Source organism: Equus caballus, chromosome 3, assembly GCF_041296265.1.
Source record: "Equus caballus isolate H_3958 breed thoroughbred chromosome 3, TB-T2T, whole genome shotgun sequence".
NCBI classification, from domain to species: domain Eukaryota; kingdom Metazoa; phylum Chordata; class Mammalia; order Perissodactyla; family Equidae; genus Equus; species Equus caballus.
In genome coordinates, this window is record NC_091686.1 from 123,466,655 (window position 1) to 123,493,020 (window position 26,366).

At 60.6% G+C, this 26,366-nt stretch overlaps 1 protein-coding gene across 4 annotated transcripts in view; it reads right to left on the reverse strand.

The window, feature by feature from the left end:
- Window positions 1-19,387, reverse strand: part of SH3BP2 (SH3 domain binding protein 2) — a 39,123-nt gene extending 19,736 nt beyond the window's left edge. Inside the window, exons 1-2 of one of the 4 annotated variants that reach the window (XM_023638484.2) lie at window positions 19,262-19,387; window positions 2,860-2,910 (exon numbers count right to left, since the gene is read on the reverse strand). Coding sequence is in view for 1 of the 4 variants with exons in the window: in XM_001489429.7 (XP_001489479.4) it covers window positions 77-156 (80 nt within the window). In the remaining 3 variants the exon portion in view is untranslated. Of the gene's footprint in view, window positions 1-76; window positions 887-2,859; window positions 2,911-19,261 lie in introns of those variants that run through there. The other 3 variants (XM_023638488.2, XM_001489429.7, XM_023638486.2) reach the window with 3 other exon arrangements.
- Between the last annotated feature and the right edge of the window lie 6,979 nt (window positions 19,388-26,366).

Sequence of the window (26,366 nt, forward strand, 5' to 3'; positions counted from 1 at the left end):
TCCCCGAGAGGTTCTGCAGGTGCTAGCTGGCACCACCTCCAGAGTGAGCCCCCAGTTCCAGGGCCATCCCACTGACCTGATGGCACTGACCCAGCACATGGCTCTTCTGCCTGGCGATGCGTTGGGAGTAGGTGTCCTGGAACCCAGGGAGGCCATGTGGCTCAGGGGCCACGGGACAGGGCCGTGGCCTGCATCCCCCAGGCCGGTGAGGCCTGATGCCCCTGCGCTGTCCGGAGCTCTGCCAGGGTGGCTGTGCCTGCAGCTCCCTCCTGCTGACGGCCGCCTGCTCTATCTGGGGCCTGTGGCCGCCAGGGCTGCGCTAGGGCTTCCTCTCCGCCCAGGACTTCCTGTTGCCGGGTCCCTGGGCAGCCCCGGATAGCCGGCACTTCCTGCCTTCCACCCTGTGAAGTCCAGGGCTGTGCCCCACTGGTGCTGTTGGTCTGCTGTGTTTTAGCAGCCCCCCTGCTCCCACCCCTCACTGTGGTCAGAGACCGCAGCTCTCCAGGGCCCAGCTGTGTCCCCTGGGAGGAAGCTCCTCACCGGTCCCCCCATGGCCGCCTCTGCACACTTGGTTTTAGAAAACTAGGGTTTTCTCCCTAGCAAACCACCAAAGGCCCTCACAGCCCAGCCTCCTTGGCCCCAGAGACCCCGCCTGGCATGAAGCCAGCGAATACACCCCACACAGGGAGCTCACTACCTCCCCAGGGTGCTCCTTCCACCAACACAGACGCTGCCTTCCAGCTCTGCCCTCTGAGCCACACAGAGGGGCTGTCTCTTGCACCAAGAACCTTTGAGTTTCAAGGTGGCCACCTCTCTGCCCTTTGACACCAGGGACCAAGAAACCAAGTTCCAAGCCTCGGCCTAGGCATTTCCCTATCACCCTCCCTCCCTCTCTCCAAGGCCTTTTTGCTCCCCGCCCAGGCGCAGGCTCTGTGACAGAGCTGGGCTCACACACCTCCAGCAATCACCACTCTCTGCTGGTTCTGTGAACACCTGGCTTACTAGAAAGCACTTATGACCTGAGTGACAAAGCGTGCTCCTGTCACTCCCTGGCCCTTGCCCTGGGTTCCACTCAGAATGCAGCCTCTCCTTGGCCTGCTCTGCCCCCCAAGCTGGGCTTCCTCTCCTGCCCAGGTCCACAGCCACGAAGCTGGGGAGCAAGGATTCAAGCCCAGGCTGTTCAGGGCTGACCCCCACACCCCCCACCTCTGAGCTTGGGTCTCAAGGTCATACCTTTCCCACGGAGGGCAGGACCAGCTAGAGGAAGGAGCACTCTGGGCCACCTCCACAGCAGGATTTGAGGGTGACAGAGGCCGCAGACCACAGGGTCCCTAGAAGTCACAAACGCCTCATCTTGCCCACCCGGTTTCCTAAGGCATGGCCTCCATACCCAGCTGTGCCAGCTCCTAGCAGTCCCACATACCTGAGTGTCAGGGCAGTGGAGGAGGGTGGCTCCTGGACTGGGGGGCCTCTGTTTCCCACTGTGTCCACAGCCCCAGACCTCTGCCAAGGCCCCTGCACCATCTGGGGGCCAGTTTGGATCACAGACCACTTGCTGTCTCCTGGAGGGTGGGGAACTTGGGCTTTTGTGGCTGAGCTCTCCTCAGGGTGGGCACATCACCCTGGCCTCCCCCAGCCTGTGCCAGTGGTGGCGGAAGGCAGACTGTGCCTTCAGCAGAAAGCTGGCCACAGACAGATAGAAGTGATGGGGAGGGTTAAGTGGGGCCTCTTCCCCTTCTCCTTCCCCTTTGCAGCCTGCTCAGGCTGGGTAGCGGGCCCTGGAGTAAGACACAGCTGGAGCCTCCCTCCATCCTTTGTCAGCTGTGTGGCCTCAAGCTATTGGCTTAGCCTCTCTGAGCCCTAGTTTCTTAATCTGTGAAATGAGTGCTGAGGGTTGAGATAAAATAGCAGGTGAGGAGACCCTGGGTCGTGAGCCAGCCAGGACAAGCCAGTGGGGCAATTCTGGATGAGGTAGGGGCATGAGGAGGCCATGGGACCCAGCAGGGACTGGATCAGGGAAGGGGCCAGGTTTGACCAAGGAGGAGGAGTTGGCTGGGACAGGGGTGGGGTGAGGAAGCCAAAGGCAGGGCAGGGGCTCAGGGTGAGCATCATCCCAGAGTTGGGAGGAATCCATGGGCAACAAGGTGGCCGAGGCCTGGAGAGGCTGGGAGGGCAGGTATGGATGAGAACCTGCCAAGATAAGAACCGGGAGCCAGCCAGCTCCCACTAAGATGTCCCACCCCTCACTGGACAGATGGAAGGATGGATGAGGAGGCCTGACAGGAGCCAGATTCCTACCCAACCCCCCACCCTGCCCTCTGAAGGGCCCCCATGCACATCAATGCAGCAGTGGTGGCAAAGGGCAAAGGGCCACGCCCACCCAGCCCCCAGCCCAGCACCAGATGCTGTAGGGGGAGTCACAGCCCAGAGCAGAGGGACAGGGCTCCTGCCCCCTTCACAACCCCAGTTTCCCCTTAGGAGGCTGAGGTCAGGAGTCCTGGGCTGCTGTGTGACCTCCACAGGCCCCTCCTTTCTGGGCCTCAGTTTCTCCATGTGCCCTCCCATCTCCCAAGACAGCATTTCATTCATTTCCTGGAAACAGAGGACTTTCAGGGCCCCTCCTGCAGTAACGGCAGCCCCATGACGTTTACACTGTGCTGGAAATAACCATGGAGATGATCCCACACTAGCATCCAAGCAGCCAGGTTTGTGGGGTGGCATGGCGGGGCACTACGTCAGGCAGCTCTGATCCCCTGCTCCACCCTTGCCAAGTTTCAGGTCCTCTCCCACCCCCCAGGGCTGGTGCCTCAAAGGCCAGGCTTGGGGATCACCCTACCATGCCAGAGGCAGGGCACTTACCAGGGAGGGTAGGAGCCAGCCAGCAGGGCCAGGAAGGGGCCAAGGGGTAGCCTGAAAAAGAATAGGGAGGGAGAGCCTTTACTCTGGGTTCCTGGGGTCCTCAGCCTGCTCAGGAGCGAGGCACATGCCCTGCGGCCCACCACCTCTGTAGCCAGCTGTGGCGCCTGCCTTGCCTCGGCACTCACAGCCCACAAGGCTGGTCCTATCCTCACCTGCACTGACCAAGAAACCCTGAGGACCACTGGCTGGGCCAACGGCCAGTGACTCATGTCCCTGGAAACCCAGCCCTGGCTCTCCCATAGGCATCCAGTACCCCTGTGTCTGTCTGCTGCCTTCAGGGGCAGCTCAGGCACTGGAGGTGCCAAGGAGTGCCTGTCAGGCTCAGGGAGGGCATTGGGCCCGGGGAAGGGTGGCTGGTACCCCCCAATGGGGAAAACCTCAAGCTCTCAAAATAATATGCTTTGCATCAGTCCTTCCCACAGGGCCTGGGTCTGCCCACAGCCATCTCTAAGATCTGCCCACCCGGTCATGAGCCCCCTCCCCTCTCTGGGCCTCACTCCTGTCTCTATACCATGGCGCTGCAACCTGCCTTCCAGAGCAGGGCTGCAAGTGTTCCTGGGAACTTGGTACTGGCCACCATCCTGTTCGGAAGACGGAACAGGTGGCCTAGAGGGCAGGGCTCTCCCCAGAGTCACTCACTGCAGTGGGCTGAAGAAGGACCCCTAAAGGGATATGTCCAAGTCCTGACCCCAGGGAACTATGAACATGACCTTATTTGGAAAAAAGATCTTTGCACATGTAATTAAGGATCTCATCCTGGATTAGCCAAATGGGCCCTAAATCCAGTGATAATTGTCCTTATAAGAGACAGAAGAGGAGAAGATACAGAAGAGAAGGTGAGGGCCCGGCCCGGCGGTGCAGCAGGTAAGTGCACACGTTCCGCTATGACGGCCCAGGGTTCGCCAGTTCAGATCCCGGGTGCCGACATGGCATGGCTTGGCAAGCCATGCTGTGGCAGGCGTCCCATATGTAAAGTAGAGGAAGATGGGCACAGATGTTAGCTCAGGGCCAATCTTCCTCAGCAAAAAGAGGAGTATTGGCAGCAGTTAGCTCAGGGCTAATCTTCCCCTCCTCAAAAAAAAAAAAAGAAGAAGAGAAGGTGATGTGAAGACAGAGGCAGAGATTGAAGTGATGCTGCCACAAGCCAAGGAAGCCACGATTGCCAGCAGTCACCAGAGGCTGGAAGAAGCAAGGAAGGAAGGATTCTCCCCTAGGGCCTCCAGGGAGAGTGTGGCCCTGCTGACACCTTGATTTTGGAGTTCTGGCCTCCAGACTGTGAGAGCTAAATTCTGGTTTTTACGCTACTAGCGTGTGGTACTTTGTTAGGGTAGCCATGGGAAACTAGTATACACGGGGACTCGCCAAAGTCCTTTCCCTGGACAAACTGTGGGCTTCCACTCAGTTGATCTAAGTCCTGGCCTTGCGGTCAGGAAGAGGCTGGCTCTACGGGCAGCCCCGCTGTGGGCATCCAGTCAGATGGGGCAAATCTGAGCTGCCTGGGAGGCTGGATGTCCACAGCCGCCCACAGGCTTGGCTCACGACCTCCCACCCCTCCTGGGCATGGGGTCAGATGCCATGCTTGGCCTATACCCACCAGATTTGCTGGGCCCACTTCCTGGCCTCTCATTCACAGCTCTGGCCAGCCCTTCCTTGGCTCAGTCAAGACATTTCCACCACGGATCAGAGGCCAGGCTGGCTCCCTGCTCAAGTATACGGGGTCTGGCCCATGCTACCTGCCCTGGGCCCTGTCCTGGTACATGCAGTCTCCTCCACCTGGAAAACGAATCCTCTCCAACAAAAGCTCCCTCATCCTTTCAGAACAGGACCATCTAGAACCTTACCCCATTCTCTGAAATCTCCAAGTCACTGGCATAGCTCTGCGTACCCGAGTGTCACCACATGCTTATCCCCAGCACTCCCCATGGGCCTGGGTCAGTGCCTGTCCCACGGCAGGGCCAAGAGATAGGCCAATGGATGGAGAGATGGGTTCAGTGTCACGTCTATACACACAGCCAAACCTCCGACGTGGCTGTAACCAGCACATGCCTAGGCCATCCCTCAGAGCCAGAGTGAAGAAGTGCAACTTAGAGCTAATCCGACCCTGAACGAGAACTGATGTCCAGTGTGGCTGTAGCCAAGGCCCATCCATGCCCCAGGACCTCTGCTCGGTGAGATCAGCCGCTGGCCGGCGCCAGGCAAGCATTCGAGGTTGCAAAACAGAACAGGCTGACGAGTGGGAGCCAGCCAACATCCCCACAAGGCAGTGGTGTGCTGGGGTCTAGAAGGCCCCCACAAGCTTCTCAGGGCTGCCAAGGATGGACGGAGGTGGGAGGCAGTCTGGCCACTCCCATGTGCAAGGGATGAAGGGAATTACGGAAGTGCAGAAAGAGGCCCGCATGCACGTCTGAACGCATGGGCCTGCGCTTCTGAGGATGATGGCCAAACTAGAAGCAGGGATGGGGTTTCTACTCTGGGACCCTCAGCCCTCAAGCTCTGCCCCCATAAAGGACTCAATGCCCACACATCCATGGATGCCCCACCAGCCTTACAGAACCCCGGGGCCTTCCTCTCCCAGGCCTGGGTCTCTGCCTCCAGCAAAAGTGCCCAAGCTGGGCAGCATGTCTCGAGAGCCAAGGGTGGCTCAGCATGCAGAGTAGAGCTGGGGGCCCTTGCAGGAGGCAGCCCCTCACCTGGTGCCAAGCACGCTCCAGCAGAGCCCGGGAGAGGGTGAGGCTCTGCAGGAGGGAACTCTGGCCTGGCCAGGAAGAAGCAACCTGTGTGTGGGAGGGAGGATGGCTGGCAGGAGCTCCAGGCCGAGGGTCCCTGTCTTGGGGATGAGGTCCAGGGTGGGCCATGGTGAAGGGCGAGCGGGCTGGAGGGAGCACAGGTTGGCATCGTCACTCGCCTGAGCCTCTCCCCTGCCTCAAACCACAAGCCAGCAGAGGCGTTTCAGGATTCACACTTCAGTTCATCATAACACTGACAAGTTTCCACCTTTTAATCGTGTGAGAAAAAATTCTCCAGAGTGCTGACGTGTGTTCCCGGCCCCTCGCCCACGGATGCAGCCCACCCCTCTCGCCAGCCCTGCCCCATCTAGCCTGAAGAGGCTCACTGCCCAGCATGGCACCCAGCATAGGCATCCTGAAGGCCCAGGCCCTGCACAGGGCACAGGGAGCTGCCCCCAAAAGAGGCACTCAGTCCTGTCTGCACCAGTGTCTCCCCTTCTGATACTCCTGCCCACTAAGAGAGGGCTGCTCCACCCACGTGACCTTGGTAGGCAGGGCGTCACAGTGGTTAGAGTACAGGCTTCCTTGGAAACAGGCCTGCCTCAATCCCCTCCTCCTTGTGGCCCACTCTGAGCCTCAGCCTCCTCATCTGAAGAATGGGGCTGTCCGGAGGACCACTTGTCATGGTTGGTAGGCAGGGTTACTACAGGGCACCTGGTCACTGGGGTTCTGTTGGCCACATCATCATCACAATCATGTTGGGAAGAGAGAGTATTCTCTCGAACCACCCCTGCTAAAAGCCAGGCAACATCTTCCCATCCCACCAGTGCAGGTCCGGACCCTCCCGCACTCCAGTCTCCCTGCCCACCACTGGTCCTATTCTGAGCCACATTCCCAGTGTTGGTAATCCTACCCAAAGGTGATGGATGCCTTTGCCCCACAGTTCACTCGGCCTGAAGAGCCATCCCTTCTGTTTCCTTGGCCCCACTACGGCCTCCGCAGCCCCTCGTCCAGACCGCAGTGCCTCTGGGCTGGACCCATTACCTGCACACACAGCCCCTGCCCTTCTCCTACACAGGCCTCCACTCACGTGTGAGACCCCTCCCTCAGCTCCTAGGAGAGGCTGCCTCCCCCCTTCACGTGCTCCCACTGCAGCATTTTCAGCTCATCTGTTGACTATCTGCCCCTCCCTCGACTTCGGCTCCAGGGCCCAGCTACTCCATGTGTCTGTCCCTGGAGTGTGCCCAGGATGAAGCAGGTGCTGGGTACCTCTTGCAGCAAGAACAGATCACGTGCCCCCTGATTAGCTGGATGCGCCCTACTCTCCATGGGGTCCAGTTTATGAGACTCAATTGCTGAATTAAACCACTCATCTCACCCCAAGCATCCCCAATTCTCCATCCTGCATGATGGATGCTAGCACAGAAGCTCTGTCGCCACAGACCAGGGGCCTAGACCCCTGGGGTGACCTCAGCAAGGCACTTGACCTCTCCTAGCCTCAGAGTTCTTGTTCACAAAGCAAGGCTGGCAATCATCACCGGCAGAGCACGTGCAGGGCCCAGACCTCGCACCCTCACACCCTGAGCACCCAGCGGGCTGAGCCCCGGGCAGACCAGGCTGCCCAACACTGCTGCCAACCCTCCAGGGGCCAAGGGGGTGTGTTTGGGGGGAAATCTGCTGATGACCTTTGTCGGAACCCCCAGAAGGAAACAGACTGTCTCCGCTGAGGTCGGAGTCAAGCTGACCCCTGGCCAGACGAGGAACCCAGAGAGGGCAAGACTTCCCCAAATCCAGCCTGCACCCCCCTCCCCTTCCCACGTCACCTTGGCCCCCTCAGCACACACTTGGTGAGTGCCCACCCCACTGGGCCTGAGAAGACTCCAGATGGCGGTTCTGATGCTGGGTGCCTCCTGGGCCAGCCAGGGCCTGGTTCCCCCCAGTGGAGGGCCTGGTCCCTGCCACCAGCCCCAGCCTGGCATCCTTAGGAGCAGAGGCTACCAGTGACCAGACCATCCTGGGGACACCTGTGTTGCATGCACATCCTGTGGGGATAGACTCCTCACTTACTGAGGCCAAGGCAGGGGGTTGTGAAGGCTGGGGCTGCTTTCCTGCCTATGGTCACCTCTTGTTACAGGAGGGCCACGTCTATGGGCCGGGCCAGGGAGCACACACCCCCCGGAATGTCCGCCCCGTGCCAATGCCTTAGCTCCGTGGCCCACTCAGTCCTCAGCTGCCCAAGGGTGAACACTCTCCTGTTCTCCTGATGAGGAAGTTGAGGCTGAGCAGGCTGCAGCCGCGGCCACCCAGCCAGCACTGTCCATGTGACCCACAGCCTGGGGCCACCCCACCCACACCATGCAGCCCAGCATTTCCTGTCAAGCCTGGCTCTGAGGGGCATAGGAGGAGGAGAAGGAGCCTCATGGCCTACTCTCGGGAAGAGCGCTGGCTTCCATCTGGGCAGAAGACCCAGCAGCCCACGGGGCAGCTAGAGGAAGCCCTCAGGCTCTATGGAGGGGTCAGGGATCTGAGCAGAAGGCTGGGGCACAAAGGGGTGGGATGCACCACGTGGGGATGCAGGGAGGAGGCCACCGCAGGGGCCAGCATCAGCAGGAAGGGAGGCCTGGGGGTGGGCGCATGCTGGCCTGTTCTTGTACTTCTGTTTTAAATTTATCTCCAGAGCCTATGGGGAGCCTGGTCAAGAGACTCTCCTGGCCACAAGCCCCCACCCTGAGCCCAGCTCACCGTTGCCAGTTCCCTCGGCTGAGGACCCCTGGTACTCACACTGGAACAAGCTCTGGCAAAGAAGCAGAACCCTGGCCTCAGTTTCCCCATTGGTAACTTGGGCTGTCGCAGGAGCTGCCAGGCTCAGCACTGGAAGAACTGCCAAGGCCCAGGGCTCCGTACTGGGGCTGTGTGGACAGAGAGGTCCACGCTTCAGCAGAGGCTCAAATGAAGCAGAGGAGCGAGCAGCTATTCGGGGAACAGGGTCCCTGACAGAAAGGGGGGCCTCCAGAGCAGTGGCCAAACCCCACCGGGCAGTGGAGAAAACTGAGAGCGGGAGGGGACAAAGAATGGTATGACGTCATCCACATCTGGGCTAGGCTCCTGCGAGCCTTGTCTCTCTCCACACAGTGTTACCCTGACCCCCAGGTTCTCCTGGCATTGTGGCAGAGGGAGGCAGTCAGGGCACTGCCACCTCTGGGCAAAGACCACACCTTTCTCCCCAGGATCCAAGCTGGCTTCAGCCTCCATGTGAGGCTCCCAATCTGCTGGGGAGACAGCCACGTCTGACTCACGCCCTTGTGACAACTGTTCCACCCAGACGTTGTGACACATCAGCCAGCATCCTGAGAGCAGTCTTCCACATGAAGTAGCCAAGTAAGGAGATACATGGAAAATGTCTTGGATAGGGAACAGCTTGAGCAAAGGACCTGGGGTCAGGACAAGAGGAGGCATGGAGCTTCAGACAGGAGGGACAGAAGCAGGTCCATTCCAGAACCACTGGTCAGGGCCACGTGCCCAGCTGAGTATGGATGAGGTCTCAGACCTGCCCTGAACTGAGCATCCAGGCCAGGGCACCATTCAGGCCTAAGCTCCAGTCCCAGCTTCACTTCTTTCCACTTGGGATCTGGTGCAAATCACTTTACTCCCTGAGCCTTGCTCATCCCCCAAATGGGCTTGTTGGTAATAACACAGTGAGCTCACACAATAAGACAGCTCACAGGGTCTCTGCCACAGGCACTTGGCCCAGCAGGGGATCCCAGAGCCCCTGGGGAGCAGGGAGGGCACCCCACTCAGCCCAGATCCCAGCACCAGGATGAGGTGACAACAAGGGAACACAGTGGGGATGCTGAGGCCATGAAGCTCGTGCTGGGGTTGGGTGGGAGTCGGGGAGACGGCCAGAGAGATTCAGTTCCACTGCTTGTCGCAGGAGCCAAGGGTAGAGGCCAGAGGTCAGCCATGACGGGCACACTGCATGGACACCTGCTGTCTGCTGGTGCCAGGCCAGGGTAGCTGGAGAGCCTACCACACTGGCAGCCACCTACCGGGGCATCACAGGGCAGGCCACCAGGGACACCAGCCTTGACCCCTGTGGCAGTCAGTGACCTTGGTTGTACTGTCATCTGCTCCATTATTCATCTCTTTAGTATCTTTTGTGCCATGCTGGCTTCCCTGGGACCACAGGAAACCATAAAGCTCCTGGGCATTTTATGGCATTTCACCAGGTCAGGGCTCCTGGGTCAGGGACCCCTCACTTACTCAGGAACCGGGCTCACCTTCTGTCCGACGGGGTTCTGGCCTCCTGCCCACTCTGCCACAGGCCGGGACCCATCCAGGCTGAGTGTGCACAACAAGGTCTCTTCCCTCCTCCACTCATTTCAGCATTTTAGGGTTAGGTCTTTCTTCAATTTTTTGTTTTTTGGGTTTTTTTTTTAGGAAGATTAGCCCTGCTAACTACTGCCAATCCTCCTCTTTTTGCTGAGGAAGACTGGCCCTGAGCTAACATCTGTGCCCACCTTCCTCTACTTTATATGTGGGATGCCTACCATAGCATGGCGTGCCAAGCAGTGCCATGTCCGTACCTGGGATACAAACCGGCGAACCCCGGGCTGCCAAGAAGCAGAACGTGCACACTTAACCGCTGTGCCACCAGGCCGGCCCCTTTCTTCAGTTTTAATCCATTTACTTTTACCCTTTATCCCTGATGTTAATATTTTTAAAATGTATTCAAACATTCTTTTTCTTTAATGCTTTGATTAATTTTTACTCTCTGAGTTTTTTATTTTATTGCCTTGTCTTTTGCTTTTGGTCATTTTTTATTCCTTAGTAAACTTTAGGTTGGCCTCAGGAGGTCTCAGGTCTGGGCCAGGTCTTGCCCTCTCACTGGATACCCCTGGGGTCACCCACAGGCTGAGAGAGGGGAGCACCCAGGTGACGGGCCAGCCTCTCTGCTCAGGCTGCGGCGGGCAGCAGCCTGGGGGAGCAGGCTGCAGCCACTCCCAGGCCTGCGTCTCTGGCCGGACAGAGGCAGGGACACAGAGACAGGCCCAGGAGAGCGGGAGCCAGAGAGGATGCAGGAAGAGGCGCGGACAGAGGGGTGAAAGAGGGAAGGAGGGGCAGGCCAGCCCCCCAGGCTGGGGAACTGAGAGTGATGTGTTCCTCCTTGGCCTGGGAACCCCAGGCTTCGGCGCTGGACTGGATGACTCACGGCCGGCCACTGGATCCTGTCCGCACCCCTCACATGGGCCCACAGTGGGCCCGGCTGACCTGACTGTCCCCAGGCGCCCTCACACTGCCCCATTGTTTGGAGGTCCAGTGAGGAGAAGGGTCTGGCGGTGGGCCCAGGTTGGCGGGAAAGGGGCCCAGCTCCAGGCTCCCCTGCTCTTCCCAGTGCTGTGTGTGCCCAGTCCTTGACTGACAGGGCAGGGGGCAGAGGACAGGGGGTCTCCATCCAGCCATCCTGCCCACTGTCCCCTTTCCAAGGCCAGCTGTCCTGTGGGATCCTGCACCCCACCCCCACCCTCCCATTCCTCTACTCCACCCCCGATCACTCTGAGCCACTGTCCCAGCCACAGCAAAGGACACTCTCAAAGGCAACTGTGCTTAGCCTCAAGTTCAAGGGCCTCACCCGGTTGGTGCCCAGCCACGCTGGTCACCTCCCATGTCCTTCCCTGACCGCCTCATACTGTCCCCACCTGACGAACTCCTGCCTGGTCTTCGGTCCCAGCTCAGGTCACCCCAAGACACTCCTGATGCCCTATAGTCAGGCCAGGTAGTGGTGAACTCAGGGGTTCCCAGGTAGTCTGCGGGGGGGGGGGGGGTGGGGTCCCAGAGCCCAGTGCGGGGCTGAAGAAGGCCTCTGGTGGAGGTTCATCCTCATAGCTCCCTGCAGGGAACTCTAGGCTGAGCCCTTCCTCCGAGGGGTGGAGGCTGCAGTCAGGGTGCCTGGACCCCAAAGCTTCGGCCCTGTGTGAGCCCCAGGGCCTGAGCTCTCCCATCTGCCCAGCCTGCCCACATCCCAGCCCTGGCACAGGAGCCTTAGAAGGCTCCACCAGATGTCCTACAAGCAAAGTGCCCGCCTGGCCCTGCCGTCTGCCCCACAGGGCATTACGGAGGGCAAATACCCTCATCTAATGTTCAGCCTAACTGAGGCTCCCAGAGGCAAGGTGGCTTCTGGTGGTCAGCAGAGCCAGGAACCTAGCTCCTAAATGCCAGTCCCTAAGGCCTCCTCCTGGCTGAGGACCTGTCACAGGGCTGGGGCAGCCTGTTCTGGGTGGAGAAGGGGGCACAGCTCAGTGGGTACTATGGGGACAGCCTCCCCCTGCCCAGGGAGACAGCCATGGGGTCACACCACTGGCAGCCAGAAGAGCCAGTGAAGAAGACGGGGTGGGGGGCCAGAATCAGTACTACCAGGCCCCACTACTACCCCAGTCTCACCAGGTCTGCCTCTCCCCCAGCCCCAACAGCCCCTCAGTGGGGCTCACTGACTCCACCCTGGTCGGCTGACCCCTGTCCCCAACACACACCTAGATACACTTGCTTCTGCCCAAGCCTCCTCACAGCCCCTGCTGTGTGTGTGTGGCGGGGTGGCCAGATGCCAGGGTGAGCTCTGAAAACATAAAGCAGTCCCTGTTAGAAACCCTCCCGTGCCCCCAGGCCCGACCTTTCCAGCCTCCTCTGCCTCTCCCTGCCTCTCCTTCAGAACCTCCACACCATCGCACTGCCGGACCCCTCCACCTGGCCCCTCCTGCCCCCTTCCTGCTCCCACCACAAGGAGCCTGACCTTGGATGCCCCACATGGCACCTCCTGCACCATTCTTGGGTGCTGCCCACTGGAAGAGCCAGGACGATGTCTGCTGACTCACCCAGGGCTGGACGCTTCCCCACAGCCAGCCCCAGGCCCACCACCCAGGAGGGCCCCGTGCAGGTCTGTAGCGGGTGGGTGAATCAACATGGAGGCCATTGGCCTGGGCCTGGAGTGAGGCCGTCTCCTCCTGCCTCCCAAGACTCCAGCCCTGGAACATCGCCCCCTGGGTGCCTGGCTGGCAGGACCCTGGGCTTGGGGCAGGGCCTCCTAGATCCTCCCAGGGGGGAAGGGGCCTCTTTCTCAACTCTCTTCCTTCCCCAGTGACTTCCTGCCCCTAGAGTGGCTATGGCCACCACCAACCACAGCACTTCACCCTCCTGGTCACATTCTTAAGAAAATGGGAAGACTGATCTTTTGTGGCAAACCTTCTGAGGCCAGGTGCTCAGGACCCCAGGATGGGTTGGGGAACTCAGAGATGGGCTCTATCCCTCACGCAATCTTACAGCAGGAGAACACCAGGGCCACTGGAGCTGAGGCAAGCTGGGCATGAACCCAGGGCCTGCCCCCGCCTGGGGCTCTCCCTGTACTCCATCCCCAGGCCCGAGAGAGCTCCTCTGACTGAAGGACAGAAGCTCCTCTGGCAGCTGCACCCCAGCGTCTGGAACCAAACTGGGCCGGGTCCTGATGAGGCCCCAAAAGGAAGTTATTCCAGGGTCTCCTGTCCCCACGGCCGACCCTGGAGCAGGTCCCCTGTGTGGTAGGGAGCCGGCACTGGGGGTCCCAGCCGTGACGCATGCCAGGTGGCAAACTGTTGGGGTGAGGGCCCCCGGAGCAGTGTATCCTTACCCTAGGTGGGATTTGAGAGAGAACAGGAGGCAGAGGGGGAGGAAGATTTTGTGGGGGAAGGGTGGCCAGTGGGGGTACAGCACAGACAAGGTCCTGAGATAGGGTGGGGTGCAGGGTGGTGGGTGGCGATACCTCCCCTGCTGGAGGCTGAGGCTCTACCCCCAAGCACATCGGCTTGGACAGGAGCTGGGTGGATGAGCAGCGAGGCCTTGGTGGCCTGACACTGACTGTGGAGGCTCTGAGGCCCTCTGCTGTGTCCAGCTCATGGCCCGGTCATTACCATGCATCCTGCCCAGCACCAGGCAGCCATCCTGCCTTCCTAGAGGCCACATGGTGATGGCAATGAGAAGCCACCTCCTGTCTTGTGCTGACAGGCAGGGGACGTGGCCACTCCATCTTCTGCTCACCATGGTCAAACCCACCCAGCTGACCAAGGACCTGCCTGCAAGGGACAGGCCCCCAGCACCACATCTGCCCAACCATCAGGGGATACAGGGAGTCAGCACCCGCTGCTCGCCCCTCCGGAAAGTCTTCCCTTTCTGGTCTTAAGTAGGAGGAGAGGAAGCAGCTGGGATTAAGGAGAGACATTCTTCAGGAGACAAGGTGATGCCTCCCTCCAGTTCCTGTCCATTCAGGGGTCCAGGCCCGCTTTTCTGGATCCTTCCCCATCACTCTCTTACTTGTTGCAGATCCAACTTTGCCAGGCCCTGCCTTGGAGCCTGGCTTCCTGGGACCCAAAGACGGGGTCCCCACTGTGGCCAGTGTCTCAGGGGAGCCCAAGCTGACCCCAGTTTTTACCCCAACATACGTCTCTAGGAAGGAACAGCCACAGAGAAAGGAACCGCTTCCATTTAGGGTGGGACCCCACAGAAACCTGACCTCAGTCCCCTATCTGAGCCGGGAGGGCTGCGGCAGCTGGAGCCTACTGCAGGCCAGGACAGGGTGGCAAGGTGGTATTGGGGTGGAGGGTGGGAGGGACACTGTGATGGAAACCTGGAGAGTTCTGAGCTAGGCCGCAGCACAACAACCCAGTATTATTCGATTGGAAACTCCGCCAACCCGGGGGGCAGAGGCCTTCCAGGATGATGGAGCATTTGTCTTGGATGCTGAGCACAGAGTCAAACCCAGGCAGAGAGCAACAAATACAGAGAGCGCCTGGCCCAGCGGCTGCCCTGCCTGCAGCCTGCAGAGCCCTGCCCGGGGCCACCACTTGCTGGCGCTTCAGGAGGAGCTTCTGGGAGGCTCACAGTGGGACTTCCCACAGGGAGAGCCAAGCTTGCCCTCATGGCACCGCTGGGCATGGCACCCAGATGTGGCCCTGTCCTTTATGAGTTCCCAGTCAGTCAGGCAGGGGGAGGCAGACAGGTAAACATGGTGACCAGGGAACAGGCTGGGGCTCAAGGGAGGAGCTCAGCTAGGGTGTGGGGAAGGGTCCTGAGCACCCAGCAGGACAGACACCTAGGCTTTTATTAAACTGCATCTGAGGGAGAGAGTGATAGGGTGGGCCAGACAGGCTGGGCTGCTATCTGTGGGTATCTGTCAGCAGGTCTGGCCCTCCGGCCTGCAGGCCTGTCCACTCCTGGGGCCCACGCCTTGCCGTGGGCCCATGCCTTGCACAGGGCCTGGTACACAGGGTACCTGGCCTGTATGAGAGGAGCAGAGGGCAGGGGGCAGCAGCTTTCTGAAGGCAGTCCAGCACTGCCCCAGAGGCAGGGGCTGGAGGCGGGTGGCAAAGGCCCAGGCCCCCAAGTGGACTAGGGGTGTTCCGCGGGCTCCGAAGGTGTGCAGCCAAGTCAAGGTCCACCTCAGCATTCCAGGCCCCAGGCCGACCCCCGACCTCTCCCTACCTTGCTGGAGGCAGGCAGCAGCAAGGGCTGGCGGCTTGGCTGGCTTCTACCCCTGGCTCAGGGCAGTGGGCAGGGCCCTGGGCAGCCCACTGTGTAAGGACACATGGCCCTCTGATGCCATGAAACAGGGTTGCTGGATTATAACATCCTCTCAGGCAAAGCTGGAGGAAATCCCCAAAATGGAGCTGTAGGATCTGTGCACGATCAAGGGCAGGGAGGCCCCAGCCTGGGTCTGGGGCTGCAGCCTCGATGGGGCCCCTCACAGGGCTCCAGACGCCCACAGTGAGGGCTCCTCGGCAGCATCTCGTCTAATTTCCCCAAAGGATACCATGAGTTAGAACTGTTTTTACCCAACTTCACATGGAGGGAGCTGAAGCCCAGAGAGTCACTCAGATATGAAGGGGACACAGGTCACTCCCACACTGGGAACATAGCCCCTCTGCTTCCTGGGAGAAGCCCTGGGGAAGCCTGCTGGGGCTGGCTCAGCCCCTGTCTGTGGGGGACCCTACCCCTGTCATGGCATGCATGCTGCCACCTCAAGGCTGTCACCCATCAGCCTGGCAGATCCTGGGGCAGGGAACTCACTTCCCTTTGCAGGCTTGAGCAGGCAGGCACCCTGCACCCTACCCAGCAGCCTGGAACAGGCATGCTTGGCAGTGGACAGCCCCCACCCAGGGCTCGGCGCACACAATAAACATCTGATTCACAGGGAAGCAGAGGGCACTTCTCGGAATTGGAACATGGCCGCAGGGCAGGGGGGTGTGGACACCACAAAGGTGCCCTTCCAACTCCTCTGGCCGGAGCCTCCCTAGGCCACTGCCTCGGGTGACCAAGCCCACACCCTCCAGGAGGCCAGCTGGCAAGGACAGCTGGAATCTGCCATGGCCAGGCCACATGGGCCGAGGGTCAGTCACCTCTGGACCTTGGGGCCAGGGGTGAAAGAAGCGCCAGTCCTGCCAGTAGGTTCCAGCATGGTCCGTGACCTGGGGCGGGGGCAAGCAGGGGCTGACCACTCAGGTGGCCTCAGAGCTGGAACCTCAGAAGTTCTGCTGCCTGGGCAAAGGAGTGTGTGTGTGTGGGGGGGATCTTCCAGCCCCTCCTGGGAGCCCATGCCACCTCAAGCATGGTGAGGCCCCCTCCTGACGAGAGCCCAGCCTGGACTTGCCCTTCATGCCTACAGCTCCTGGAGTTCAGGTGCAGCTCAGGAGCCTGGCCCCTGAGCCCAAATCTGCTGGTGTGGCCCAGAGCCAGGGGCTTCTGTCACCTGGAGTCAGGAAGTGTAATTCACTGAAGAGGCTCAGGTCTCCTGGCCCGTGGCTGAGAGGCAGCTCCATTCCTCCTGGCATTATCCTGTCTGCCCTCCTGTGCACAGGAGAAGGGGTGGTGAAGAGGGTGACCAGGCTGCACTGCTGGGCCTGCCTGCCCAAGGCTACAAAGAGCCCAGAATGCTCCCCCGCAACCTCTGGAACTTAGGCAGCCCACATGTGGGACTGTCCCTAGCCCTTGGATGCCTGGGCAGGGCCACTGGAGAGATCCAGAGGCCTTCTGGAGAGAGGCCACCCACCCTGGAGGGAGGATTGCAGCATCCTGAGACCCCCACCACCACCTCCTAGACCCCTTTGCACTTTCATCCACATCTCCATCGACACCCTCACCTCATCCAGCGCACACCAGGCCACTCTGATCAAACTGGTATGCCACCCTCCCCACTGCCAGCCTTTGGCTGAGTCTGTCCGTACCTTCACGGCTGTCTGCCATGGCTCAGAGTCCTCCACCTGATTGCAAACCCTGCCTTCACCGGCCACCTGTGGCCCACCTCCTTCAGCTAGGCTGCCCAGGGCTGGCCATGCTATATGAGCTATTAAAGAAGCGTATATGCGTGTGCTCAGGGCTTACCGAGGCCACCTAATAGCCAGCCAGTGAGGGGAGGGTGGGGCCTGCCACAGTCACTGACTCTTGGTGCCCCACAACAGAGATTCAAGGACAGAAGCCAGGAGGACCCAGGTGGCTCCCCAGTCTGGCTGCTTCTGATAGACTCAGGCTTTGCCACGAGATCCAAGCAGGTGGGAACCTGCAAGCCTGCCCTTTGCCCCAGGCCTCTCCAGGCCTGGTCCCACCCCTACCCTCAAAAAGAGGTGGTCCAGTTGTCCCTGCTGTCCAGCAGTGCAGGCTGGGGAAAGCACCCCCAGTGGCTCTCTGTCACTGAACACCAACTACACGCCACCAGCAGCCCCTTGGACATCCACAACCAGCTATGAGGCAGACAGTGGTTTACCACCCCCACTCTACAGATGAGAAAACCGAGGCTCAGCAGTGTGAAGCCTCCTAGCCAAGACCGCACAGCGAGTAAATGGTGGCAGCCGGATTCAAACCCAGGACCCAGCCCCTCTGTGGCCAAGCCTGGGCCACTTTGTCTCTCTGGGCTCCCTCAGGCTTACCATCTGTAGGCCTGCCTGCATGCATGCATGTATCCATGTGGGGGGAGGGCTGGGGGCTGACTCAGCACCTCCCTTTCCTCTGTCCATGTGAACAGGAAGAGCCAAGGCAGGTTTGGAGCCCGCCCACCCTCCTTCTATCTCTCCTAGGCTGGTCTCCTTGGTGGGCTCCTCCCTGACTCTGTAGGCCTGAGGGACTCCTCGAAAAGGCCAGGCACCCTGTCAGCATCCCTCTTTCCTGAGGGCTGACCAGGACTGGACTGGGTTGTCCATTGGTCTGTCCTTCTGCCTGCCACCTTTGCCCAGGGTATGCCCCAACATGGGGGCACAGAGACAAGAAATGGGAGGAGGAGCAGAGGAGGGGAGTTTGAAAGAGTTCTCACCCCTTGGAGCCCCTATCCTGGCCCTCTGTCACATCTGGAGTGGAGCCCTGGCTCCCAGGGTGGCCCCCTGTATGGGTGTCCTGGGTAAAGGACACAGTAGGGGGAGAGCCAGGAGGTGATTGAACCCAGCTCCTTCTTTGGTCTTTCAGAGACTGGGCCAGAGAGGGCAGGGGGCTGACCTAGGGTCACAATGAGTCAGTGCCAGGCTGGACTTCAACCTGGAATCCTGCTCCCACTCCAGGGCTTACATGCTCCCTCAGCCCTCAGACTGCCGTGAAAAAATTCTACACATTTCATCGTCATCATTGCAGCACGTAACATTTCCTGAGCCCCCTTTGTGCTGGGGCCTGGTTACATGCCTCAACAGCAAGATCCTATGTGTGTTATCCACACAGCAATCCCTGTGGTCCCACATGGAGCCCTTGCCCCAGGCCAGGTCCACTTCTGACGGGCACTTCACTCAGCATGCCCATCCGATCAGCAGGCACAGATGTCACCAGCACTGATGGGTGGGCAAACCGAGGCACAGAGAGAGGATGTGAGGCACTCAGGGTCAGGGTCACGCAGGGTGGCAAAGGGATTGGGCTCCAGGCGGGCACACTGAAGCAGGGCTCAGGCCCTCTCAACACGCCAGAGGAAGCAGACTGTCAGCACGGCTTCACCAGGAGACGCCAAGGCCCAAAGTAGCAGGAAAGAGCTGGGCTGCTGGGAGGGGCCAGGAGTACATGTGGAATGGGCTGACCCCAACCCCCAACTCTCCCATACACTCTGCCGTCCTCTCTGACACTCACTGTTCCCCATAGTAAGAGTCGCAGACTCCCCAGAGCCACTGGGCTAACAGTCACTCACACTTCAGTGTGAATCAGCTCCAACAGGTGTCTTTTCTCCCACCTTTGTTGAGCGGGCAGAGGGAAGGAAAGTTTGGATTACTGGGAGGAGGTGGGAGCAAATTCCCTGCCTGAGTCTTTGGAGGCCTGGCCGGATGGGTTGTGTAATGGGGGCCTGCGGCGGCCCGCTAACCCGAGGGGTCTGGGGAAGCGGTGGCCAGAGGGACGAGAGAGACGCGAGACAGACGGGACGCCACCGCCCTTCACCCCTAGGCCTCCCGGCTGCACCCCGAACCCGCGCGCTTCCTCAGGCAATGGCGCCATCAGTCTCCCCGCGCACCGCAGCTGACCGCCCCCCGCCCGCCCTACAACGAGGACCGTGGCCCCGGGGACCCCGGCCAGCCCGGGGGACGCGATCGCGCCCTGCCCGTCCGCGCCCCGCCCGTCCGCGCCCCGCCGCCGTGCCTTACCCGCCGCGGCTCTGCTCCCGGCCCGCGGGCCCCGTGTCCTGGCGGCGGCTCCCGGCTCGGTCGCCAGGCGCGCCCGCCCGGCCCGAAGCCAGGCGCTCAGTCCCGCCGGGCCCGCCCCGCTCCTGGCCCCGCCCCCGGCCCCGCCCCCGTGCGCCGGGCACCGCCTGCCCTGGCTCCGGGCCCCGCCCCTCCGGCCCCGCCTCCCCTGACCCTCGGTCCCGCCCCCATCTGCACGGCCCCGCCTCCTCTGGAGCCCAGTCTCCGCCCCGCCGCGGGCCCCCCTCGAGACTCCTCTGGCCAGCTGGAGGCCCCGGGCGCTGCTCGCGGTCCTCCCGGGTACAAGGTGGGCGCAGGGCGGGGCCGGGGCCTCAGGGTGCGAGGGGCGCCCACCCTTCCCCACCCCCGCTCCCGGGGAGGAGAAGGCGGGTGTCACCGTCCACACGGCACACAGTAGGTGCTCAGTAAATGCAGGTGAGGGAACGAATGAGGAGCGTGTCTGTTCCTTGTCTGTGTCCGGCCCCGTGACGCTCGGTGGCCCCATTGGAGGAGGCGTCGCCCCCGCCACCCTATGATCCTGACCCTGCAGGAGGAGGCAGTGTCCATCCCCAGCCTCACCCCTGCCTCGTGGGTCTGACTCAGGTCAAGAGGCCCCGGGCAGGGGCACAGGATGAACCCCCACTAGCAGAAGAGCGCTTGCTGGGAAGTCGACCTCTGGAACCTTGCCCTTGTTTCTAAAGAGCCTCCAGGGCGCTTTTCAGACACTTCCAAACCAGAATACAGACCTTGGACCAGATCTGAACTCCCGTGGCCCAGGGGACTCGCGCCAAAGCCGTGAGGCCCAGAAAACAGGGTACTTTTCAATTTGCCTCCTGGGAGGCTCCCAACCAACATGGTCCCTCCATACAGCCGTGGGGACACAAGAGTGGGGACACAAGTCCAGCTGTAGACCTAGATAACCCTGTTTAAGGGGTAGGGGCCTAGGAAGAAAGGGGCTTGGCAGGTCTCCTAGGAGAAGGGGCTTTCAGGGAGGAAATGCTTCCTGGGGGAAACCCTAAGGGCCATGTAGGCCATGAGAGCAGTGCAGATAGAGTGACGGTGTTCTAGGGAGAGGGAGCAAGGCCGGCAAGCATGTAGATGAGTGGAACCTTCCAGGGAAGAGGTCAACTGCTTGGGGCATGAGGAGGAGGAGGGGAGGGTCATCCCCATGAGGAGTAGGGGCTGGACCTCCAGTCCTAGAGCCTAGGAAGTCATGAGCAGGGAAGGACAGGATCTGGGCCAGGGCCTGAAGGGGCTTGAGGGGAGGACAGAAGGCCAGCCCAGCAGGGGCTGAACCTTGTCCAGGTAAGAGGCCAAGGTTTGCCCCTTTGTGCTACACAGGACATGAGGGGCCAGAGTCCCATAGAGCAGCAATGGCTACACTGGCAGCTCTGAACCATGAAGGGGCAGCAGGGGCTGGGTTATGCTGAGGCCAAAGTTCCTCAAGGCCTTGAAGAGGTGTAGCCAGGCCATGGGGGTGCCCAGAGTTGCAGCTTGATAAAGTTTGTCACTGTCCACCTGTCCCAGAGCTGCCCAGCAACAGGTCCCAGGCCCCAGAGAGGGGAGACCTGGCTGCAACAGCACACATCCCAGCTGGTGAGACACAGTCAGGGTCAGATTAGTTAACCAGGGGTGGGGGAAAGTGGAAGAGGCCAGAAAACCACGTGGCCAGGCCCTGAGTCCAGTCATGGGGGAGAGGACCCTGCCTACTGGGAAGAGACAAGGATCAAGGCAGGACCACTGGAGAGGAAGGGGCAACTCAGGGGACAGGTGGCCGGAGGCGGGCAAGGCTATGGGACAGTCTTCAGACAGCAGGGCCTCAGTTTCCCCATCTGGAAAACAACAGGGGTCCATCCACTGGAGAGATGGCAGGAGAAATTTGGGGGAGGATGGGAGCAAGCAGAAGGCCCGGTACTCCAGCCCTTCATCCCCCAGGGTTGACAGATACTTGCCCTGTCTGACCCAGGACCACCCCCATCCTGGTCCCAGTCTGTGACCCCACCCACTCACAGCCCAGTTCAGCTCTCAGGGTTGGACTTGGACCCCAGAGATCCTGAAATCCTGCCACTCCCAGCCCACAGAAGCAGTTGTGGAAGTGGCCAGGCTCAGCCACCATTAGCACCCCATGTGGTCACCCCTCTCCTGGAAAAGGGCCCCACGTGGAGGGGGCTCAGTGCTGCTCAACTGGGCCAGAGCTCCTGACAGAGTGCTCACTACCTCGGAGGTGGACACTGGAGTTCCCTGACGTCTGGTGCAGTGGACCAAGTGGGCCCTGCACTGGGCCCTGGGGACACTAAGATGATGTAGGGAAATCTCCACCCTTGTGGCTCAGGGGAGGAAGCAGATGGACACATGAGCAGACACCATCGTGTCACTGTGAATGACCTCTTCCTGGAGTGGGTGGCTGGGGTGAGAGACAGAGACTGGGAACAGAATGGAGCAAAGCCAGACCTTGGTGCCTCCGGCCAGAGCACACCAAGGTGGGCAGGCGCTGGCTTCAGTTGCCACGCTCCAAGGTGACAGATGGCAGACTAGGACTGAGAGGCCTCATCATCAGGGTTACTGCATACAGTTTGGACAGATCGGGTACCCCAGAGAATTATCACCCAGGGCTGCAAATCCACCTCTGCGTGCAGGGCCTCTCTGCCAAACGGGGCACAGGGTGCAGCCTCCACCTTGGAGAGAGTTTGACCACTCACATTGCTCCTTTCCTCTCTCACCAGTCTAAGCGCAGGGCCTGTGCGGGGTAAGGACCCTGGCTAGGACCTCAGGGCAGCTCAGAGCAGCCTGTTGAACCAGGACTTGCAGGAGGCAGAGGCCAGAGGAGCTGGCACCCAGGGGTTCCCACGGGAGGTAGCAGGACAGGTATGGGTGAGAAGGAGGGTCTGCCTGCTGGAGAGGGTGTACAGGCAGGCCCAGCACTGCAGGTGAGCAGAAATGAGGCAAGGACTTCCAGCTGGCTAGGGGAGAGGAGTGACCTGGCCTCCCCAGAGCACGATTGTGTTGAAGGCCTGAACCACACTCACAGGATGTCGGCCAAAGCGCAGGGCCGGTCCCCCTGCCATGCTCATCATTAGCGTAGCCATGGCTGCTGATCTGGTGGGCTAAGCCAGAGCCCAGGCACCCAGAGGCAGCTGCAGTGGGGGTGAGAGGGAGGACCCTGCTAAGATCAGGATGGGAGAAGCAAGATCTGCTGGTGGCCCAGGGGTTACCACCTCCCCAAAAGTCTCAGGGCTTTAAGCAGCGCCTGCATGAATCCCGACCATGTGCAAAGTCAAGTCACCAGCACCTGCCTCTGCACTGACCACCAGGCTCAAAATCCTGGATGTCTCAACATCACAGGTTTAACACGTCCAAAAGCCAGCACCTCATTTCCCCAGCCTTCCCCATTTCAGGCCTGCAACCTCAGCATCATTCCTGATGCCTCTCCTCCTCTCACTCCATGACCTGTCTGTCCGGAAGTCCTGGTGGCTCTATGTGCAAAATACACCTGGGATCCTGCCCCTTCTTGGCCCCTCCCTGCCCCATCCTCTCTCATCTGGTCTCCTACTCCTGTCCTTGCCTGGTAGGTCCATGGTCACACCAGAGGGATCCAGTCACAATGCCAGTCAGATCATGTCACTTCTCCACTCTGGAATCTCCCAGAGCAAATGCCGAAGTCCTCACCATGGCACTCGCCTACACAGTCCTGCTGTTCTCTCTCTGAGCTCCTCTCTTCCCAGTTCCCACTTTTCATTCACTGTGCTGGCCTCCTTGCTGATTCTCCAATGTCAGACACATTCCCACCTCAGGGCCTTTGCACTTGCTGTTCCCTCCTCCTAGATCACTCTTCCCCCAGATTTCTGCATGGCTCACCTCCTCAGTACCCTCAGTCTCTGCTTCAGTATCACTTCAGTAGACAGTTCTCTCCTTAATTCTCTTTTTAAAGCTGTCCACTGTCCTCATGTTCCCTCCCTCCCCTGTCCTCCTCTGAACCCCTATATATTTCTTTTGATAGGGTCGGGCACCCTCTGGAGTATCATCTCACAAGGTCAGGACCCCGCTTGCCCGAGTCACTGCTGCTTCCCCAGGGCCTCACGGCCTTCCTGGCACAGAGTAGATGCTCAACAAATGGTTGGTGAGTCACCAGACAGGGCCTTCAAGGGGTGGCCCAGGGAAAGGTCGGGTTTAGGCAGAGCAGCCCCACGAGCCCCCATGTCCAGAGGACCCTGGAGGCATCACCCTTCTCATCCATCCCAACCCCAGGCGTAGCCCTGTGGTCACACCAAGCACCCCCTCGCCAGGCTGGCTGTGTGGCGAGGGGAAGGGGGCTTGGAACACTTTGGCAGGCCTGTTCCGGCACAGGGCCAAGGCCATGGCCTGCACCACTGTGCCCTCCGGCAGCTGGCCTGCTCAGTTGGGGACAGTGAAGAACAAGTTCCCACCCCATCCCCTACCCCCCTCCAGAGGGAGCCCGTTAGGAGCTGGGCAGGGCTTCTGGCCACACAGCCCTGCAGGTGAGGGAGGGGGAGTGAGGTTGAAGGGAGCGCTGGCTGCTGGGTTCTTGGGAAGGCGGGGAAGGAGGGCTGGGCCTCACACACATAGGCAGCAGGCTGCTGCGGTGGCTTCGAGGACAGGGCCCGGGGCAGGGACCTCTTCCAGGGAACCCGCTGTCAGTGTGTACACTGGCAGGGAGGACAGGCAGGGCAGGAACCGTCCGCCTCAGGCTCCGGGCCGTTCCTGAATCCCACGCCTGCCTCCAGTGCTCTCTCGTGCTGCTTTTCCCCGGGTGGGAGGTGGGGGTGTTTTTTCCTTTGCTGGAACCAAGGAGAAAGCAGCAGAGTGGGAGCCAAGGCCAGAGGGTGGGTCGTGGAGGATGGCTCTCGGGATGCCTGTATGCTGGGCTAGAGATCGTCCAGATTCCATGCTAGCGCTCCTGCAGCTGGTTTCCCCTCTGCCCCTCGAACCTCTTACGTCCCTCCTAGGAGAGCCAGCTCAGTATCACTGCCCCAGAGGCCTCTCGGTCCCCCAAGGCTCCTGCCCAGATGCCCATCTACATCCCAGCCTCACCTGCCACACTGCACAGAACTCGCTGGACTTCCTCACCATCCTCCCCCTGCCCAGGCTGGGGCTCCTGGGGGCACAGCCCTCTTCCCGAGCTCTGGGTCCCAGTATTGTCCAGCAGAGGGCTCTGCTCAGAGGCTGCCCTCAGTGGGTGGCCCCAGTCCATGGGCTTCTGGCCAGGTTGCTCACTGTGACCACTTGGAGGCCAGGGCCTGTGTCCGACTTGCCCCGCTGCCCCTCACGCCCAGTACTGGCCTGGCCCGAGTGTGTGGGTCAGCGCCTGCTCCTTTCTCAGCCAGCCTGAGAGAGGGTGTAGGCTGACTGAGTCAGAGGAGGCTTTCTGGGGATGGTAGGACCAAGCTGGCCCTGATGATGTGGGAGGGCTCTCCTGGTAGGGGCACAGCGCTGGAGGGCAGGAGGAAAATGGAATCCTGGGGCTGTGAGGCCAACTCAAGGGCCAGCCAGCGTTCCTGTGGCCAGCCATCTCCCCCTGCCCAAATGGGCTGCACCCTGACTGCCGGCCACCATCAGCACCCCTAAGCCTACGGCCAGATGCTTACGTCAGCTGCTGCCGTCACCCTCCGAGAAGTTTGTTTGGGTAAATTTTCTACCTAGAGTAACAGAGTCAGGCAGGCCCCACTAGGAAGTTCTATTTTAAAAACACCAACTCCGTGGGTGGAGGACACAGGGCCCACGCACACGCTCGTGTTTCTATTTTTACATCCAAACACGCCTGCTCTCAGCCCCCGGAACCCGATTTGGAACTTGAAAGCGGCCCGTTCTATTCTGGGTCCCGCTTCCGGCCTGTGGTGTGGAAGAGGTGGGTGTTTGTACACACGGAAGCTTCTTCACCCTTCTCCCCACCAAGCTCTCCCCCGTCTGCAGCCCCTGCCCTACAGTCCATGTGACCTCCAGGAAGGCGCTGGAGTAGGGGGAAGCCCGCGTGGGGATGGGAAGAGGAAGCTGTGGCCTTCAGGACCTGAAGGCCTCACGTCACCTTCAGAGAAGCCCCACCTACTTCCCAAGCCCAGGGTCAGGGGGGAAGCTGGCCCTTCCACTGGACGCTGGGATAAGGTGCCTGAGATGACAGGGTGTGAGGTGGCCTGCGTGACTGTGAAGCCCTCCTTGACCAGACGTGGGAGGAATGAGGGTGAGCCTGGGAGGGCTTCTGGGACACGGCACCCTCAGGAGAGACTCATCTCCCCCAGTCCTGCCCTCCAGGCCGCTGGCCAGATCCAGCTGCCTCGGCAGGAGTGAGTGAGGAAGTTGCCCCACCAGGCTTCCAGAACTCCCCACCCGGCCGGGCCTCTCACAGGTTCTGGGCGAGTCTCACCAGACCTTCAGCTGCTGCACAGCCCAGGGTCCCAGGTGACCTCTCCCTTCCCCCTTCCACTTGTTCATCCTCAAGAGTGGACTTTGATTTCGATTTCCATTCCCATGGGTTCCTCAAACCATGATGGGCAGCTCTAAGGACAAATCATGGGGGGCCAGCTGCTGCCCTGGGTACACCCCCCTTCCAAATGTGCCACCCTCTGACCAGTTGGCCAAACTTGTGAGTTGCACCCTGACACCATGATATGCTCCTGTGCTCCCATCCCCACCCAGGCTGGGCTGGAGCCTCCTGTGCCTCAGGCTCAGTATCCAGCCCAGCACCCACCACAGTAGCTCAGAATGGCTCAGGGCCAGCATGCCCTGCTTCTGAGTCCCCTGCCCGCACCGCCCTTCCTCACTGCCTCTGACAGTGGGTGGGACTAGGGAAAGATGAGCACGGATCAGCCCACAGTGAGCTTCTGAGCACTGCCCAGCCCAGAGCTGGCCTTACTTGAGGGGTAGGAGGAGACACAGCTCTCGGTGGCAGGGGAAAGAGGCAGAGCCTGCCTGACAAGGACTCTAAGAGCAGAGACATTTCCATCTCCCAGGGATGCTGGGATTAGCATGTGAGGAAGGCCAGGAGGGAAGTGAGGAGTGGGGCTCAGCGGAGGCGTGGCTGAACTAGGCCCAGTCAGGGGGGCATACCACGGCCTTC